The 17500-nt window shown below is 38.3% G+C and overlaps 1 protein-coding gene across 1 annotated transcript in view; it reads left to right on the top strand.

The window, feature by feature from the left end:
- Positions 1-17500, top strand: part of usp43b (ubiquitin specific peptidase 43b) — a 63905-nt gene that overhangs the window by 24857 nt on the left and 21548 nt on the right. Inside the window, exons 3-5 of the mRNA XM_027003396.2 lie at positions 4588-4688; positions 12408-12500; positions 16689-16824. Coding sequence (XP_026859197.2) covers positions 4588-4688; positions 12408-12500; positions 16689-16824 — 330 coding nt within the window. The remainder of the gene's footprint in view (positions 1-4587; positions 4689-12407; positions 12501-16688; positions 16825-17500) is intronic.

Here is a 17500-nt window from a genome sequence, read left to right as displayed (position 1 = left end):
TTTTTTTTTTTTTTTTTTTTTCTCAAAGCCTTTGATGTTGTTCAACCTCTTGCTTCCCCTCAAGGAGTGATAGCATACAGGAGAAAAGCCAGGACTGTGGAAATCACCCGAGAGAGAACAGCACTGGACTAAGCTATGGCAGAGCTGAAGAAAATAGGTTTATATGTAGCTGACCCATTTGTACTCTACTGTATATTACTTATGACATGTATTGAAGTCAGTGACAAACCTTTGTTATTTTACATTATCCTATTGTGTCATGTATAAATCCTGGCTAATTCATCATTAACCTTGAAAAATCCATTTGTCCTAATGATTTAGCCAACATAGGTGGTTATATTTCTAAAACCCGCATATGCCCAACACCCATATATTGCGTTTATTTATATTTTACAGTTAGTACACATTCCAGTACTTCTTGGTACTTCTTTGAGCCTTTGTAGTCACTTTGGGCAAGTGAATGCAAGTCTATCTAATAATCTTTCTCAAACTGCAGCATAGTTGATAAAGGTTTGATTGTCTCTATGAAAAACAAGGTGTAGCAAAAACTAGCTCAAAATTTTAACTTCTGAAGCATTTCTATCTATGCTTGTGATAATTACTTATAATTTTAATGGGTAATAGTTAAAAGGTATTCTCAAGTTTCTATTCCTCATTAAGTCATCTTAATTTTAGATTTGGACATTGTACTATGGGTTACCAGGCTTGTTCATAATATGAAATAATAGAAACATCCTATGTCACTGTTTCTTGCCCTAACTTGATACCTTTTGCCCTAACCTGAAGTAATCATTCAGACATTGTCACTGACCATGTTGGTGTGTGCATACATGCCTTACAGTAAAGTGTTCCCACTCATGCGGTAGAATCTGTTATCATATGAAACCTCAGTCCTCCCACTTACCACAGTGAGTTGGCTGGTCAAGGGAATTTACTGAGGTGATAAGGCAAAACGAATGCTCTGAAGTGTTTTCATTCTCTCTGAAAAGATAACATTGGAATCATTGGAATGTATTCATGCAACAGTGCCTTTCCCACAGTGGGAAGGATGGTGGGGCATGGTTACAACTTTTGTGTGGGAATCTAAGCAGAATAGGCAGTAGGGGTGCTATCAGATGCATTAAATTTGGCAAAATGTTACTGTCAGTGAGCAGGGAGGCATATTTTCTTTATATGTCAGCAAGAAATCCTGACTAACTTGCACTATTTACCAAATGTTCACGCTTCTGTGAATCCCTCAGGTCTTGGTTTTCATAGCCTACAGGACTATGAAAAAAAAAAAGTGATGGACATCCCTCAAGCAGGAGGGCTCATTCCTTAGCAGTGGGTCTGTTTTTCCGAGCAATGTTGCATTGCCTAGAAATTGAGAGTACCATATCTGTGACTTCTGCTGGAGTAAAGACCTGATTTGCCCTGTATTTCTCCTTAGTTTGCTGAATAGGGATGTTCTCATTAGAAATCACCTATTTATGGGCCCCAGCATTCTGCTTTAAATCAAGCTGCTAAAGCCCGTTTGGTTGCAGCTGGCAGCATGTAACTACTTGACCCACAAGCACTTTAATACCACGAGAGATTTTGCTGAACCCTTCAGCCCAAGCAGCCGTTAAAGAGAGAGCGAGCAGTGTTTTTGTCTCTCATTGTGTGTTTGGGTACTGCCTTGCATGCACTTCAGAGCCCTAATTATTGGCTAAAGAGTATTAGATAGACCAGGGAGTGAACAGAGTGAGAAAGGAGATGCAGAAAGAAAATGTGAGGGGCAGATAAGACATTTAGAGTGAAGGTACTCTGGGTAGGAGAGAGCAGTGGTACATTCCTAAGACAGACAGACAGAGAATGTACATTCCCTATAGTATATAATCCAAAACAGCTTTTCTGAGACTTTAGAAGATTTTGCTTTATTTACTGACTGACAAATCAGTCTTTCTATCAGGGTAATGTATTAATACAAGTTTCACACTTGGAGGTGAGGACATCACTTTTCAATTACAAATTAAAAGTTTCTGTTTACACCTACTTTTAAAGGAGGGAGCAGTTATGTCTCAGTAGCCAACCTGGGACTTTTTGTTTCTGTTTCTATTTATGCACTAGAATTTCTCTCTGAGATCAATTTGTGAATCAGGTAAATATTATTTAAAGTTAAACTCATTGTTTAGTGCCAGTATTGTTTCAAAAAAGACTTATCTCAGTAAAATGAATAAGTTTGTGATTTCATTGACATTGTTCATCAAGGCAGATTAGTACAGATGGATCTCTCTGTATCCATTTTGGCTCACTGTGAACAGTTAACCAAGATTTATTGCAGTAACTTTGCATTAATTAGATTTTTATAATCCCAAGTAAGATTGACACTTTTTAAAAATTTATGCTTGTATGAATAATATTACTGTCAGCAAACAGCACCAAATGATTGTCCCTACACTGACCAACCACACCATTAAAACCACTGACGGGTGAAGTGAATAACAATGATTACCTTACAGTGGCCTCTGTCAAGGGGCACGATTATATAAGGCAGCAAGTCTGGATCTAAGTGACTTTGCCAAGGCCCATACTGTGATGGCTGGATGAATGGGTCAGAGGATCTCCAAAACATCAGGTCTTGTGGGGTGTTCCCGATATGCAGAGGGTGAAACTTACCAAAAGAGGTCCAAGGAAGGACAACCAGTGTGGTCATGAGCACCCAAAGCTCATTGATGCACATGGGGAGTGAACCTCTGTCTGTTATGATCTAAGAGAAGAGCTACTGTAGCAGAAATTGCTTTTAAAAAGTTAATGCTGACTAGAAAGGTATCAGGACACACAGTGCATCGGAGTTTGCTGAGTATGGGACTGCATAGCCGCACATTGGGGAAATTCACAGAATTTTCAACATCATATTTTAATTAGTAAACTAAAATTTGAGCCTTTGGCATCTATCGTTGCATTTTTATAAAAAGAATGTGTGACCTTTTGGTAACAATTAAAGCTGAATATACCTGAACTGTAAAATGTATCTAAAAGTACCAAGACAATAGTGTGCTTCTGGGATGTCATCATATCCTGTAATGTCTTTACATTACTTTTGCACAGTAATGAAGGTAAAATAGGACTGTGTAATAGGATGTGATAACCAACACGTGACCCAATGCCTATGAGATGTGATAATAACTGGGAAAAAGAACTAATTCAGATTGTAACATTTTGCATGGAAAAGCACTTCCTAGAGCACATTTTGTGTTGATAGGAAAAATGGCTCAACTAACCACTGTAACCATAGAAACATGATGTGCCCACTAACTTTTCAGCTTTTGAAAGCGCTTCATTCTGATGAAATAAAAGTCCTGCATTCTGACTGCCACTCGGCTGCTGACAGCTGCTATTTTATTTCTTGGATTGTTAAAATCTGGATTGATACAGGAGCAACCATTAGGGTACTAGAGAACATTTCAAATTTTTTGACCGGAAACTCTTTACCAGAGTGCAACACATACAGAGGGTGGGCTATAAATGTGGAAAATGTACATCAAGCACTGAAATGTTATGCATTAAATGACTTGATTCAAATTTCAGATTTCCACATCAGTAAAATGTTACATCAGCCAATTGGTGATTTGATTTGATTTATTTATTTATTTATTTTAAAAAGGTTGTATCGTGATAATTAATTTTCAATATCACCTAGCCCTAAAAAATCCTTCGTTCAAATGACCTTTAAATCCAATATGCTCTTCTGTCTTGTGCTGAGAGCTGCACTCTGTACCTCACCGCCTTCTATATGTTGATATCAGTTGAGTAATATGTTAGGATTGTAAGGCATGATGATGCGCCAATACCATTTTTTGGCAAATGTAATACATTTTACAATAAACACTTTCCTGCTGCTGTTTGTTGTAACTGTGCAACATAAATGTATTTGTTTCCTTGGCATGCTCTCACAGTTCTACATTTCACTGTTCCCTAGCTACAGAGTTGAATAGTGTTGCTGGTGTAGTTTTCTGTAAAGCTTCATCCAAAACTCAGTGTTGTATTGCTTTTGTTTATATCATCAATACACTATTGATGATGATAAGCAGTCCTCCCTCTCACCCTCCAACTCTTTTCCACATGCCTTATTAGTTTGGATGCCTGTCATGAGTGGCTCAGTGATGAGCTGTACCAGTAGTCTTTATCTGTCTCATAAGCAGATCTTGCCAGTCTCAGGGTGATTAAATAAAAACTAGGACTATAAGGACAAGATGTGCACTGGCTGTGCTAGAATTCAGATCAGTTCAGCTGTTTCACTTGCCTTTGAAGAGCATTTTCTGTTAACAAGCAAGCACACAAAGTGGTGAATATAAAGTTGTAAAGGCAACCTAGGATTTTATATGAAAGCACGATCAGTTTGAACTGATCTTGTCAAGAAACGTTTCCTGTTGTCATGAGAGACCTGATTTTTGTATAAATTATGTCAAAGGCTTTACTCATCTAATCTTAACATTTGTGTTTGTAGGTTGTAGTCATGACAAATAATTATGCTATAAAATACCATGTCTCTAGCCTTTTTTCTCCCCACATCAGTGTTTTTGAACCCTTTATTGTTTCTGTGTTAAACTCTGTTGTTTATTTCAGGGTCTTGCTGGGGGAGAAGAAATACCAGCATCAGAGTCTCCAGAGCACCAGACCTGTGTATGTCACAGCTTTGTTCAAGAGCACTTCCAAGCCCAGTACAAGTGAGTGTCTAAGTGTCACTGTTGCACTGCACAGCCATGTTATGTAGGTGAGCATTCCAAAAGCTCACCTCAGCAGGGGCCACCTCATTGCCTCATACATTGCTAATACATAGTAACAAATTAAAAAGAGGTTCTGCAAGCTGTGCAGGAATTGTAGCTATCTTACTTGGCAGAGTGTTATGCCCTTAATTCCAGGACTGTATATTTTACATTCCACATTAACCTTTTTTGTGTTGGGGCGAGGGAGATTTCAGAAGCTTGGCTTGAGTTCCTTTATCCCAGTAAAAAGCAAAGTGCCCCATTCCAGTCTCGTTTTTCTCCAGCGAGGTATTTCTTACAGTAACATGCTAAATATGGTTGACTCTGGTCGAGCAGATGGCAAGGACAAGAGCTGATGCTGATCCAGGCAAGTTGTTAGATTTTCAGGGCATTCCATGAGCAAAAGGTTGTGGGTTCAAGGGCAGTCCAAGTGTCTGCTTTCTCAGAAACGTGCTTTGATATGACGAGAGATCTCTGCCTTTATCCCTGCAAATTTTAATCTTCCTTTGAGCAGCATGCCAGCACCATATTCTGACAGCAAGCTACATTTTTTTAAGCCAAGAGCAAAACTCTTCCCTTGATGTACCCTCCTCCAGAGTTGCCTTAAACACCTCCCTCCAAATATTCAGAAGCCTCTGAAGACCACTAATAATCTGATTTGCTCACTAACTACACCACAGCCAATTTTATCATAAACAGGATCCAGATCATTTCTGACACATAGCCATTAACTGGAAATGGGACATTCAAGTAAAGGCTTTGTACTGTGATATAGGCACTGAATTGTAATTGTCAGAATAGTGCAATAAAAATGTTAAGATGTGAGTGAAATAGTTTAATTTTTGAAGTTGAATGGTTTCATCTCACATTTTACTTTACAAGACATATTTTTACAGACACTATTCTCCACTTGCATATCTATGAGAATTATAGTATGTTTGCGCCCTGGGAAGCAAAACAATGACCTTTGTGTTATTTGCTACCCATCACCTTGCTTTAGTATTCCAGCTATATGCATTCGCTCATTTATCAACTTGTTTAGACACTTTGAATTCCCAATAGATATCTGCATAGTGTGGTGGAAATTTGAATAAACAGCAAGTCAGACATGATTAAAAGAGTAATTTAATAAAGAAAATAGGACATACATGATCGGATAATATTTTCCATCACAATAGCCATCTGAGAATATCATCCATTGTTCCCATATCAAACTTAATTCCTCTCAAATCCTTGGATTATGCCTTAATTACCAGAACTAGCTCTTCTAAACTAATGCTAATGGTATTAATATATATCTGAGAGTCCTAAGGGAATGAGGATAAGTGGACCTTCCTTATTTCACCAAAGTTGGAGTTGTAATTACTCAGTATGGGTGTGGTGTGAGGAATGATTGTGTGTGTGTGTGTGTGTGTGTGTGTGTGTGTGTGTGTGTGTGTGTGTCGGGGCTCCATATACTGCAGCTGCACCCATGTTCTTTGCCTTTTACGTGAGTGCTTGCATATTTGGTAGTTGGCATTGAGGAATGAAAGAATTCAAGATGAAAGAATATTTGGCATAGCCAGTTGGCATGCAAAGCAAAAAGCAGTCCAGTTGCTCATCAGTGATGAATTTAACATGTACATAGTGTTAACAGGCCAGCTAGAAATATATTAAAGGTAGGCAGTGATTTAACCATCTTATATCAATGCCTATCTGGCTGTATGTTTAAACCCCACATGGTACATCACAGTGAGTGAAAATGTGCTCTTCTGTTCTTCCTGTCGCTATCTCTCATCCTGCCATAAACTGTTATAACAACATTACTTTCCCCCTTTTTTTCTCCCTGTTTATTTTTTTATTTTGGTTGAGCTTCAGGGAACCCTTTGCCAGAAAGTGGAACCAGAGGTTTTCATCCAGCTGGGACATTTGAATACTAACTGAGACACGATAATTATTTGTATGAATGGCAGATTCTGAGTTAATCTGCTCTAACTAACAATGTAACTGTACAATCACTGTAAATGTTAAAATAATGCTCTCTGTAACCATGAAGGACTAAGGATTACATCATAGTGAGCAGCGCTACACATCTCTTACATAAAAAATTTATTAATCTCTGTTATGCTTGCTATTTATATTTCTGTTTTAGTTCTACCTTTATGCATTATGCTACTACCATTAAGCTCCCTGGAGATGAAGAACCTCAAGCGTTCTGCGCTGTATGCCAAAGAGTGAATGTCAATAGCCAGTCCAAATTATCTGCAGATGTTTTCTCAATTATATAAGATGTTTCCCTACTAGATTTAAACCTGCTGTTGATGTAGGGCTGTGTGAGTGAATGGTAAACATGGAGAAGCCCATTGATGGATTCGCATTAAGTGGTGATGGGTACTGACAGTGATTTAAATTCGTCTTGTTAACATCAGAGTTTAATGAAATATGGAAGAGCTGTTTTTCTATAGTGCCATTAGTCTGAAAATCAATACCATTCCCTCACCTCTCTCTCTCACTCCCTTTTTTCTCCTTCTCTTACACTCTCTCTCTCCTTCTCTCTCTATCACTCTCTCTCAGCAGACCATGCTAACCAATGCAGTGCAGCCCTGCATAGTTGTAAACTTTAAATACTAATTAAAGTGAACAGTCTATGTTTACTGTCTGACGAATTCTAAGATATATACCTTATAGAAGTTATACCAGGCATCATTTGTGTGTTTGTGTTCTCTCATCCATCTGCTCAGAACTGGTTAAATTAGTGGTTTAGTTTTCAGTCAGAACTCTTCTGCTCATTACCTCCCTGCTGTGAAACTTGCAAACACAAACTTTTCTGCTTCTGCAGCTGTCATATGGGTGTGTCCACATAGTAGCTAGGCTAGGTTTATGTCGCGTATCTGTGCCACATGATGAAATAGGTCAATTAACAGTGTAATCTTGTCTCTTCAACCACCCATATTAACTTCAGAATTCTCTGTCCTCTTTGTACTCAGAGACATTTTCATAGAATTTATAGATTTTTAAAATAGAATTTGTTCATTTATATAATTAGCTTTTTTATAGAATTTGGTCATGTGATTTTTTTTTTTTTTTTTTTTTTGAAAAGGGAACTACTTCTAGCTATAAGATTCCCACTATATGCAGACCACTGACACCGTATTTTATAAGTGATTATTTCATGAGGTTATTTCATGTCATTTTTTTGTAGTACAGTCTAAATTTCTCCATTTTTCCCTGATCTGTGTGCTTGTGGAATTTGTGACAAAGTTAAACATGATTCGATCAGTTTCACATGAATTTGAAGAAAAAGGCACTAGGACTTTTGAGAAAAAGTTTATAAGATGACATCTGATATTTTCTCATTTAATGTTTGCCATTGATCTGTAAGAAGAGGATTACATAGGCAGTTTAAAGCATTCTCAAGCTGGTCTTACATTATCAAGGTATTGAATTTATAGTTCTGCCTATGCTTTATGCTACTTTCATTAAAAAAACACCCAGGAGATGAAGAAACTGGAGCTAACTTTGAGTGAATGTCAATAGCCAATCCAAATTATCTGCAGATGTTTTCTCAATGATATAAAAAGTTTTATTGCTAGGTCTGAACCTGCTGTTGATGTAGGGCTGTATGCGTGAATGGTGGGGACATGGAGAAGCTCATTGATTTGATAGATTCACATTAAATGGTGATAGGTAGAAAGATAACATCTGATATTTTCTCATTTAATGTTTGCCACTGTTCTGTAAGGAGAAGACTCAAGCTGAACTTACATTATAAAGGTCTTGAAGTTATGGGCATGTGAACTTTTGGATTTTTGATTGGATTTTACACAAATTTAATAAAAGTAGAGCTCTGCAAAAAGATGGTTTCAGCTGCTGCAAATGTGACAGCTCAAAATAGGCTAGGGAAACAAAACTCTCCAGAACATACAGTTTCCAGCACAAGAGCTCACATCACAAATGGAACAGCTCCACAGGAGGTCATGGCATGCACCACCTTCTGGAGAAGAACGACTTACAATTTCTCATGCTACAATGTGAAATTGACATAAAATTGCCTATATACACAGTTTCTAAATCTGCCTTAAATCTGCATTAAAACTCCAGTGTAGAACAACCATGTTCCACTGAGGCTGGTACATCAGTCTGTGTGCCTGGGTTCAATTTCATCCAGAGCTCCACAGCCCATTTCTGGTATCTGCATGTGTGTGAAAAAGTGGGTGAGAATATTTAGCTTGCTTCGTTGGAGAAGACTCTGTGTGGAAAAGCCACTGATTCATTGCCCAATTGCCTGATCCTGCTTGGAATTTAAATAACTATTCTTCCGCCGATGTTTCATGGCGGAAAGTAAAGTTTCATGGGTCCACGCTGCATGAATTGAGTTCACATAAATGTCTTTACAGTGTGTCTTTCCAATGTTTGAGCTTGGTGCTGCTAGTGCCATGCTCAAAAAGTCATTTGGGCATAGTGGAAGTAAAGTTTGGTCAAGCCCAACTGAGAGTGCACAGAGTGCTTTCTATTTAAATATTGTGGTAAAATGCATGTCCACGGCATAGGTACTGTAGGCCCCATATTTAAGTAAAATGTGGGTGTTTATTAAAGTGGTTGGTTTAACACGCAAACATGCGTGTTAAATAGTCATGTTTGGGACTTCCTGTACCTGTGGTGAGGTCAATCAGCATCACTAAACACACTAAGTAAATATGCACAAGAATTAAAAATGGTACCTATGCACAATGGCCTCTTTCCTGCTTCACTTGAATACGTTTTGTGACTATTATATCAGGAAGTTCAGTAATCTTGTAACAGATTAACTTTTGTTATTTTACTAAAGTGAATTTCTCTCTCAGTGCGATTTCCATCATTGCTGGTTTTGACTCAGCACAGTTGTTAATCTCTCTCAGAACATCTGTTGCTATATTTCAAATCTCTCTGTGTGCTCTGTTTATTAATCTTTATGTATTTTATCTATAACTATTTGCATCCTGTTGAATATTCTATTATGTACTGATCGCGTTGCAAGTCACATTTAATATTCTGTCATGATTAAATCAGAATTGCATCTATAATTAGAACCCACATGAATGATTTACACCTGTCATTCTCTTATTAAAAATTTACATATCTCATCAAAATGTATAATAATCATAAGACTTCAGTACAAGTAAAAAATGAATTGTCTAAAAAAACGGCCAGTTGAAGAAAAAGAAGACAAATCTGTCAATGATTATCTGAAAGGTGGGATTTGATAAGAGAACATTTCAGCCTAGACCAATCTTCATCTCAAACTCTTTTCTTTTTTCTGGATAAGAGAGGAATGATTTTTCCTTCTTTGCTATAGGGGAAACCTGCTTGCTCACTTGAATGTCCTTTTTGCCATCCTTTATAATAATTGGAAGTGGGGTTTACACAAGGACATTTTCTACAAAGCATACAGCCAATACCAGGCATTTACTGAGCATGAGAGTCACTTGACTGAAACAAATAGAAAATGTACTATTTAGTAAAATCTCATATTTCTGTTTTGACATATTTTGAACCAGCTCAGGTAGACAGATATGTATCTACTATAAATATTCCTTACATTAACAATTTATCAAAACTCACCACCTACCACCCACCCACAGGAAAAGCCTGCCTTGCACTTACGTTCACCAGACACTTTATTGAGCACACTTATACTACACATTTTATAGGTGTACAGTTGTAACCCATCTATTGCCATCCACAGTTTGTTAAACATAATCCATAAATATAATCCATTAATCACTAGGGTGTTGCTGCAGTTAACTGTTAACCAGATATCCTGACAGGCCATTCTTACCACAGCACTGATGCCAATATGGTAGTGGCATGGTATTAGGTGTTCTTCTGGTGTGGGTGGAACAGGTACAACAGTGTTGCTGGAGTTTATCTGTATCACTGCTGAACTGAGAGCAGTCTCATGTGCTAAAATTGTAGATGACCGCATACCCCTCTGTACTTCTACAAGACGTTTGTAGTAAATAATGTTACATTTGTAATAAAGTAAGTGCTTACTTGTCACATCTGGCTCCACCAGCTGAAGGTAGCTGGAAATAAAACAGGAGACAGTGGCAAGCAAAAAGGTAAACACACACAATGGCCATTGCTGGTCTGTAGTCTTGGATTCTGACTCATAGAGGAGGTCCTCCATGTCGGTGTCCTCCATATACTTGAACATGAAAACAAAAGGCAAAACCAAATAGGTGAGAATGAAACAGAAAGGCACATGAACAGACCAGTAAAATCCTGCCCAACCCAACCACAAAGCTACCTGAACACACTGGGGTTTAAATACGCAGCATTATGAGAAACACAACAGGAAATTTAGAGTGCTAATGGGTCTGAGCCAATAACTGTGAGTATGGTAATGTGGGTGGAGATACATACATGGGGTGGCCTAGGTAAGATGTGCAGAGACAGGACTGAGGAGAGGTGGAGACAGGAAACATATGCTGAAGGTAAATAAAATCAGAAGGGAAGAAAAGGCCAGCTAGAAGGGAACTTGAAAGGAGTCCTTGCTCACTCCTCAGTAGAGTGTTAAGAGTGACTGGAGGAAACTGTCACATTACTGTAAATGTGCAAAGGGGTCTATGTTGATGTAACAGCTTCATTGTTTTACATTGCTTTATTAAGGACTGCCATTAAGTAAAGTAAAACAAGTTTGATTTTTAGGCCAGAAGGTTAAGTCCAAATATGGTAAACAAGTCTAGTGTATTAAACTCTGTTTTACCCGTCACTCAACTAGGCTGTTTTCTATTTAGACCAGTTATGACCGCCCTATGTAGCTGTGTGTACCCTAGGGTGTTTAAATCTAATGGTAATGTGTGGACTTATATTCTACATACTTTGGAACATGAGGCTTTCAGTCAGTAGTAATCACAGCTTTGAGCATCTGTGCAGCTGTAGTGGGCCTCAGCTTTGTTTGTATGCAGGGAGCATGCGCAGCTGATTGGTGTCCCTTTCAGGAATAGACATCTGTGGGTGAGCTACAGCTCTAAACTGTGAGCAAGAAAGTGAGCAAAACAGAGAGCAAGAGAGAGGGAAAGGAGCAAGCAGCTGGCTGGAGCTGAATAAGTCTTTCTTAAATCTTTCTCTCCCTGATCATGTCTTTCCCTCTCTCTTTCAGTCTCTCTCTCCCCCCCATTTCGGCTTCTCCCCCCCCTTCGGTGTGTGATCCTCATTCTCCACAGGGTTGTCAGGTGCAAGCTGTGGAAAGAGCCATGCAATAGAATGATGTTAAATTTGAGGATAATCTTGGTCCCAGTTGTTAAAGATGCATCTTTGCATCTGTTTATAAAGAAGGACTGACTGTTACAGTGCATTCAGCTAAATGGTAACATGGAATGCCTGGAGCATGTGTCAGGTTTTGCTGTGAGAATCACCGAATGTAAAATTACAAGAATCTCAAGAGAGGATAGTGTGTATTTTGATCTCTCTGATTCTATAAATGGGTATTGAAAGGTTCACTGCTTCCTCACTTTCTTTAGAAATTAACATTACTCCTCTCTGACATTTGTGTACTATTTATGATATACAGTGTAATAATACTCAAATGTAACATGCTAGTATCATGCAAGTTGATGTCAAATATAGTAGGACATTGGATTTTTTAATGAACCACATTGTATTTTGCTGAATGACAGATAGCACTGTGCAGTATATTTCTGTTCTTGTCTTCTTTAGGTCTTCTTTGACATGCCCACATTGCCTTAAGCAGAGTCACACCTTTGATCCTTTCTTGTGCATCTCTCTTCCCATCCCTTTGCGTCAAACCAGGTGAGTACAGCTCAGTAGCTGGTCCTGAGTCTTATCATCTGCTATTATACTTTCCTGTTTTTCCTATATGCAAACAAGCTAGGCATTCTGGCTCTTGGAGGATGGCTTCATAGCCTTTAGTATTTCATCTTAACATTTAAGCAATCAGTGATTTTTATGAAGAGTGATCAAGCAGAGTATCACTAATTTACAAGCTTGCTTGTGTAATAATTATGACCAGAATCCTTACCTGTCATATAATATATAGAAGTAAAGGAAGTATCTGTTTATGGTACTTTCCCTGGAGGCAGAGACGGAACAGGCCAGAGCTCTGGTTCTATGCAGAGACAATAGGCTGAAGTTGAAGAGCCCTGCTCTGGGAACAGCTCCTCCTGTGTCAGACACAATGCAGCATTCAGACTGCAAGCCAGTGGCACACCCCACCTTTCTCACACTGCACCATGATCTGCAAGGGAATGTACACCATGGCCTGCTAACGGTTTAGAGGAGTAGCCCATCGACATGTCTACACACTAATGCACACACATATATAAACATGCTCACAGATGTATACATGTGCCATGACACAAAAACACAAACAGATATGCATAGTTTACTGTTCACACTGTACACAGGCCGATGTGTGAACACACACGTGTAGTTTTTGTTGTATTTCATTATTACTCGCACTTAATACCTACACAGATTAAACGTGTATATATTGCTAAATGTAGGCCAAACTATCACACAACTGTCCAGCAAAATTATAATATTTTTACAATAAAAGCTTATGTCGGGTCCTGTATTTCTTGATCAAGTAATTTTTTTTTATGTCAAGTGCTCTTTTCTGGTATATTGTCATGCAGTGTACATGTGACATGCTTCTCCAGCAGATCAGCAGTCGGGGAGGTGAGACTGGTAATTAGAAGTGCTGATTTACTGCTTCTCTGGGATTCCTGCCTTATGGCCACGAGACCAAGCAGCCTCTCCCTCCCACACTCAGAACACTCTAGTTATGGTACTAGGCTGTGCTTGGAGCACATTCTTCTCCATCTCTCTTTCCTGTCTTTCAAGCACATGCACAGACTCGCACACAAACACACATATAAGTAGATTGATAGATTAATAGAGATCATCTTTGTCATTGGAAAACCTCAAATCTCTGAAAACATATAACTTTACTGGAGAAGAAAAATATTCTTAACATCTACCAGTGCAACTCACTGCTTCTGCATTGCCTAAGTCATATAAGAGGCCTACACAGATTGTGTAGACAACTGACGCTTATATTATTGTTTAGTTTAGAGGCTTATGCTAAATGAAAGTGCCTTCTGTGATTTGTAAACAGTAAAATAAACACCTGTTCCATCATTTCCTTGTGCTCTGTCACAAGGTGAACATGCACAAATTAACTATTTCATTACATATCTTTTAAAACAGGCAGTATAGCCATCCCTTAATTTCATTCACATGTTTTCATTTTGTTTAGGCTGCACTTGGCCACACACAAACATATAAACATCAAAACATATGCAATAGAAATGCAAGTCATTATGTATATCTCTCCTACTAAACCAACCCCCACCCCCCGTTATTCTCATGTTAGCACAACTGACTTCTCCCAAGTGATATATGGATATATATAGAAACAATTAGAATCCCCCAGCGTGGTATTCCAGTTGAGGTTCCTGTTCAATAGACAGAGTTGAGTTTTGGTGGCATGGAGTCATTAGTCAGCATTAGGAACGTTTCAAACAGCCAGAGAGAACATTATGAACACTTCCTACAGCCAGTGAGGATTGATTAAATGCCGACCTGCTCTGTTTGTTGTTACAGAGACTTGGTGGTTGTCCATGAACATACAAATCTGTTTGTGTGAAACAGGATTTATGTCAGGTTAATTGTATACCTTAAGGATTCAGTTATGGGCTTGTTTGTTGCTACATTTCACAGGTTTTAACAATCACTTCCACCTCCTACTTGAACTTAACCTCCAACTTAAACTTGAGTTACTTGAGTAGTGTTATGAGCTCATTATTATGCACTACCAACTTATGCCACATTAAGACAACACTGGGCACATAGTCACTTTTAAGGGAATACACAGTAGTGCCCACAAGCCAACAGTCAATTATGTACGTGTGTGTGTGTGTGTGTGTGTGTGTGTGTGTGTGTGTGTGTGTGTGTGTATATATATATATATATATATATATATATATATATATATATATATATATATATATATATATATATATATATATATATATAAGAAGAGTAAAGTTTTAGGGTTCTCACTCTTCACACACAAAGTACTTGTGCTCTATTTCATTTACATTTGTATTCCTTCACACTTGATATTAATGAAAAGGCCAGTTCTGTTGCCAATGAGCTTGCTGATGTGTTCAACCTCAAAAGTAGTATTGTCGGTGACATTAAACACTACTGTTCTTAGCTTATTGCAGGTTATATTACAAAATTGAGAAAGGATTATACCAGGAGAGGATGTAAACACATTTCTGTTGCAGTAAATGGTATCTGTATGTGAAAGTTGAGCTTTGTGTGTATGTCACTATTGTGTATTACTATATGAAGTGAGTTTGATGCTGCTGTTGCCAGTGTCGACAGTTACTGAACAAGCTTTTTGATCTGGGAAACATTTGTAATAATAATCACAGTAATAAGAGGCAATGTGTGACCTAGTTTATGAGAAAGTTTATGAGAAAGACATTTCACTTTAAGTAATATTGTTTTGTATTTCAAAGTAGGTAGAATAATAGGTCAAGTCAAGGTAAAGTTTGTTTATATATATATATATATATATATATATATATATATATATATAGAGAGAGAGAGAGAGAGAGTGACAAACAGAAGTTGTCACAAAGCAGCTTTACAAATGTAAGGGTCCATATCAATAACGAGCAAGCCGAGGGCAACAGAAGGCAAGCTAAACTCCCAAGGTGGGGATTAAGAAGAGACTCTGGAAGGACCAAGACTCAAGAGGGAACCCATTCTCTATTTAGCAATAAAATAGCAATAAAATATGGTGTTATTCAAAGATAAGTGTTGATTAATAGACAGCAGCTGGTAGTCTAAAATTATACCGACAGTGTATTTCCATTCAGTACTAGGAGAAGGTGACTCCCTTTTTTGGTACAGTCCAAAAACTCTGCGCTGCTTACCGTCCCCTGGTGGTCCTCCTAGGTGTATAATAGTCACTGAACGTTGAGCACAAATGAGCCACAAATCAGATTTTCCTACGTCAGAAGTGCCACAAATCTTTTTTGGCTTGTTTGACTACATTATTGTTGTTGTTGTTGTTGTTGTTGTTTGGGGGGGTGGATTCGGTGTGTCATATATTTGAGAAGAAAATTCAAGCTCTAAATTTTAGATACTAAGAGTAGAGGGTTATGATTTTTCAAACAATATGAAAAATGAGGAAGTTATCTATGGTATAACTGTAAGTGAAAATGTTTTGATAACAGCAGTTTTAATATTAGCTAGATTCTAACTGAACAAAAACTGCTTGTTATAAACTCAGAACTGGTGAATTGTTTTGTAACTGGCTACGTGTCAACAAATTTTAAAGTAGTTGAAACAATACAAGAAACCTGTTTGTAAAATAGGTATTACATAATAATGGACCTGGTCATATACTCCAAATGTCAAATTAGTTGCTTACAAACAAACAAGTAAACTTCCCTGAGTCCCTTTCCAGCTAGCCTGGAAATGAGGGCAAGATGACTGTGTGGCCTGGTTATCACACACTCCCAGCCACCCAAGCTATTCTCAGCACCTCATTGTTTATTCATAGTCCACACTGGTCATTCGTAGACAGATGCATCTTAAGTAGATGTGGTTTATTGTTGTTGCCCTAGCTAATGCTACTTTGCTGCCTCTGTGTGTGCCTGTGTGCCTCCCCAAGGATGATGGGATACAGTGCCCTGTTCAAAAATGCACAGGATTATAAATTGCATTATTTCTTATCCATAAAAAGTCATTTTAATTATGCATTATTAATGCTAAATGTATTGATTTATTCATGAAAGTCTTGCAACTCTAAAGTAAAAAAAAAAAAGGGGGAAAAAAAAGATCATACTATGATATAGAGGTTCATGTTTGAAAATGCTGTACCTGTTGTGAATGATCTTTTTATTGTCTTTGTGTCTCTCTCCTTCTCTGTCTCGGCCTGCATCCCTGTGGGTTTAGGCCGTTGTGCGTGACTCTGGTGTTCAGCAGTAAGGGCCAGAGGTATCTCAGGGTGGGCCTGGCGGTTCCTCTGTTCGGCTCTCTGGCGTGCTTGCGCAGGATGGTGGCAGATGAGGGCAATATTTCCCCAGACCAGGTGGCAATTCAGGCACTCACATACACACATTGTTTGTTTAACACCCTCAGTGGCATTGCGCAGTTTAACGCAAGGGGGCTGTTGCTAACCAGGATTGTGCATACGTGTATGTCCTCAAACGTGCCAGTGACACTAATAATGCTAATGGGATTCTTTAGGAGTGAGCGGGAAACCGAGGCCACTTCTGTATGAAGGGCATGATAAGAATCCAGTAAGACTGCCTTCCAGTTAGGCTCCTCTACTCACACAAATCCTGGACACTGCATTACGCAATAAATAAATGAGTAGGCAGTGTTGGCATTGAACCACTTGTCTTTGTCCATGTACTTTGTAGAGCAGATGAGCCCAAGTCCAGTCCATAAAATCCACTGCCTTTACGAGTATAATTTTCTAATGTTCTAATGCTACTGAAGGTCTTGAATAACTAAATCAGATGTGTTCGATTAGGGTTTGAAGTAAACTCTTCATGGCAGCAGATTTCCAGGACAGGAGTTTGGTATATCTGCTATAAAGAATCAGCCAGTCTTTCCTTTTTTACATTTTTCTTCATCACTTTCACCTTCATTTCAGTCATGGAATTTCAATCATAATATAAAACTTGTCTAAAATCCAAAACCTTTTTCTCCTGTCAGCACCTTATGTTAGGTCAGCATTAATGGCTTGTAGGCAGGAAAGC

Source organism: Electrophorus electricus, chromosome 1, assembly GCF_013358815.1.
Source record: "Electrophorus electricus isolate fEleEle1 chromosome 1, fEleEle1.pri, whole genome shotgun sequence".
Lineage (NCBI taxonomy): Eukaryota > Metazoa > Chordata > Actinopteri > Gymnotiformes > Gymnotidae > Electrophorus > Electrophorus electricus.
The sequence above is the reverse complement of the archived record's forward strand: the minus strand, read 5'-3'. Positions and strand labels throughout refer to the sequence as shown.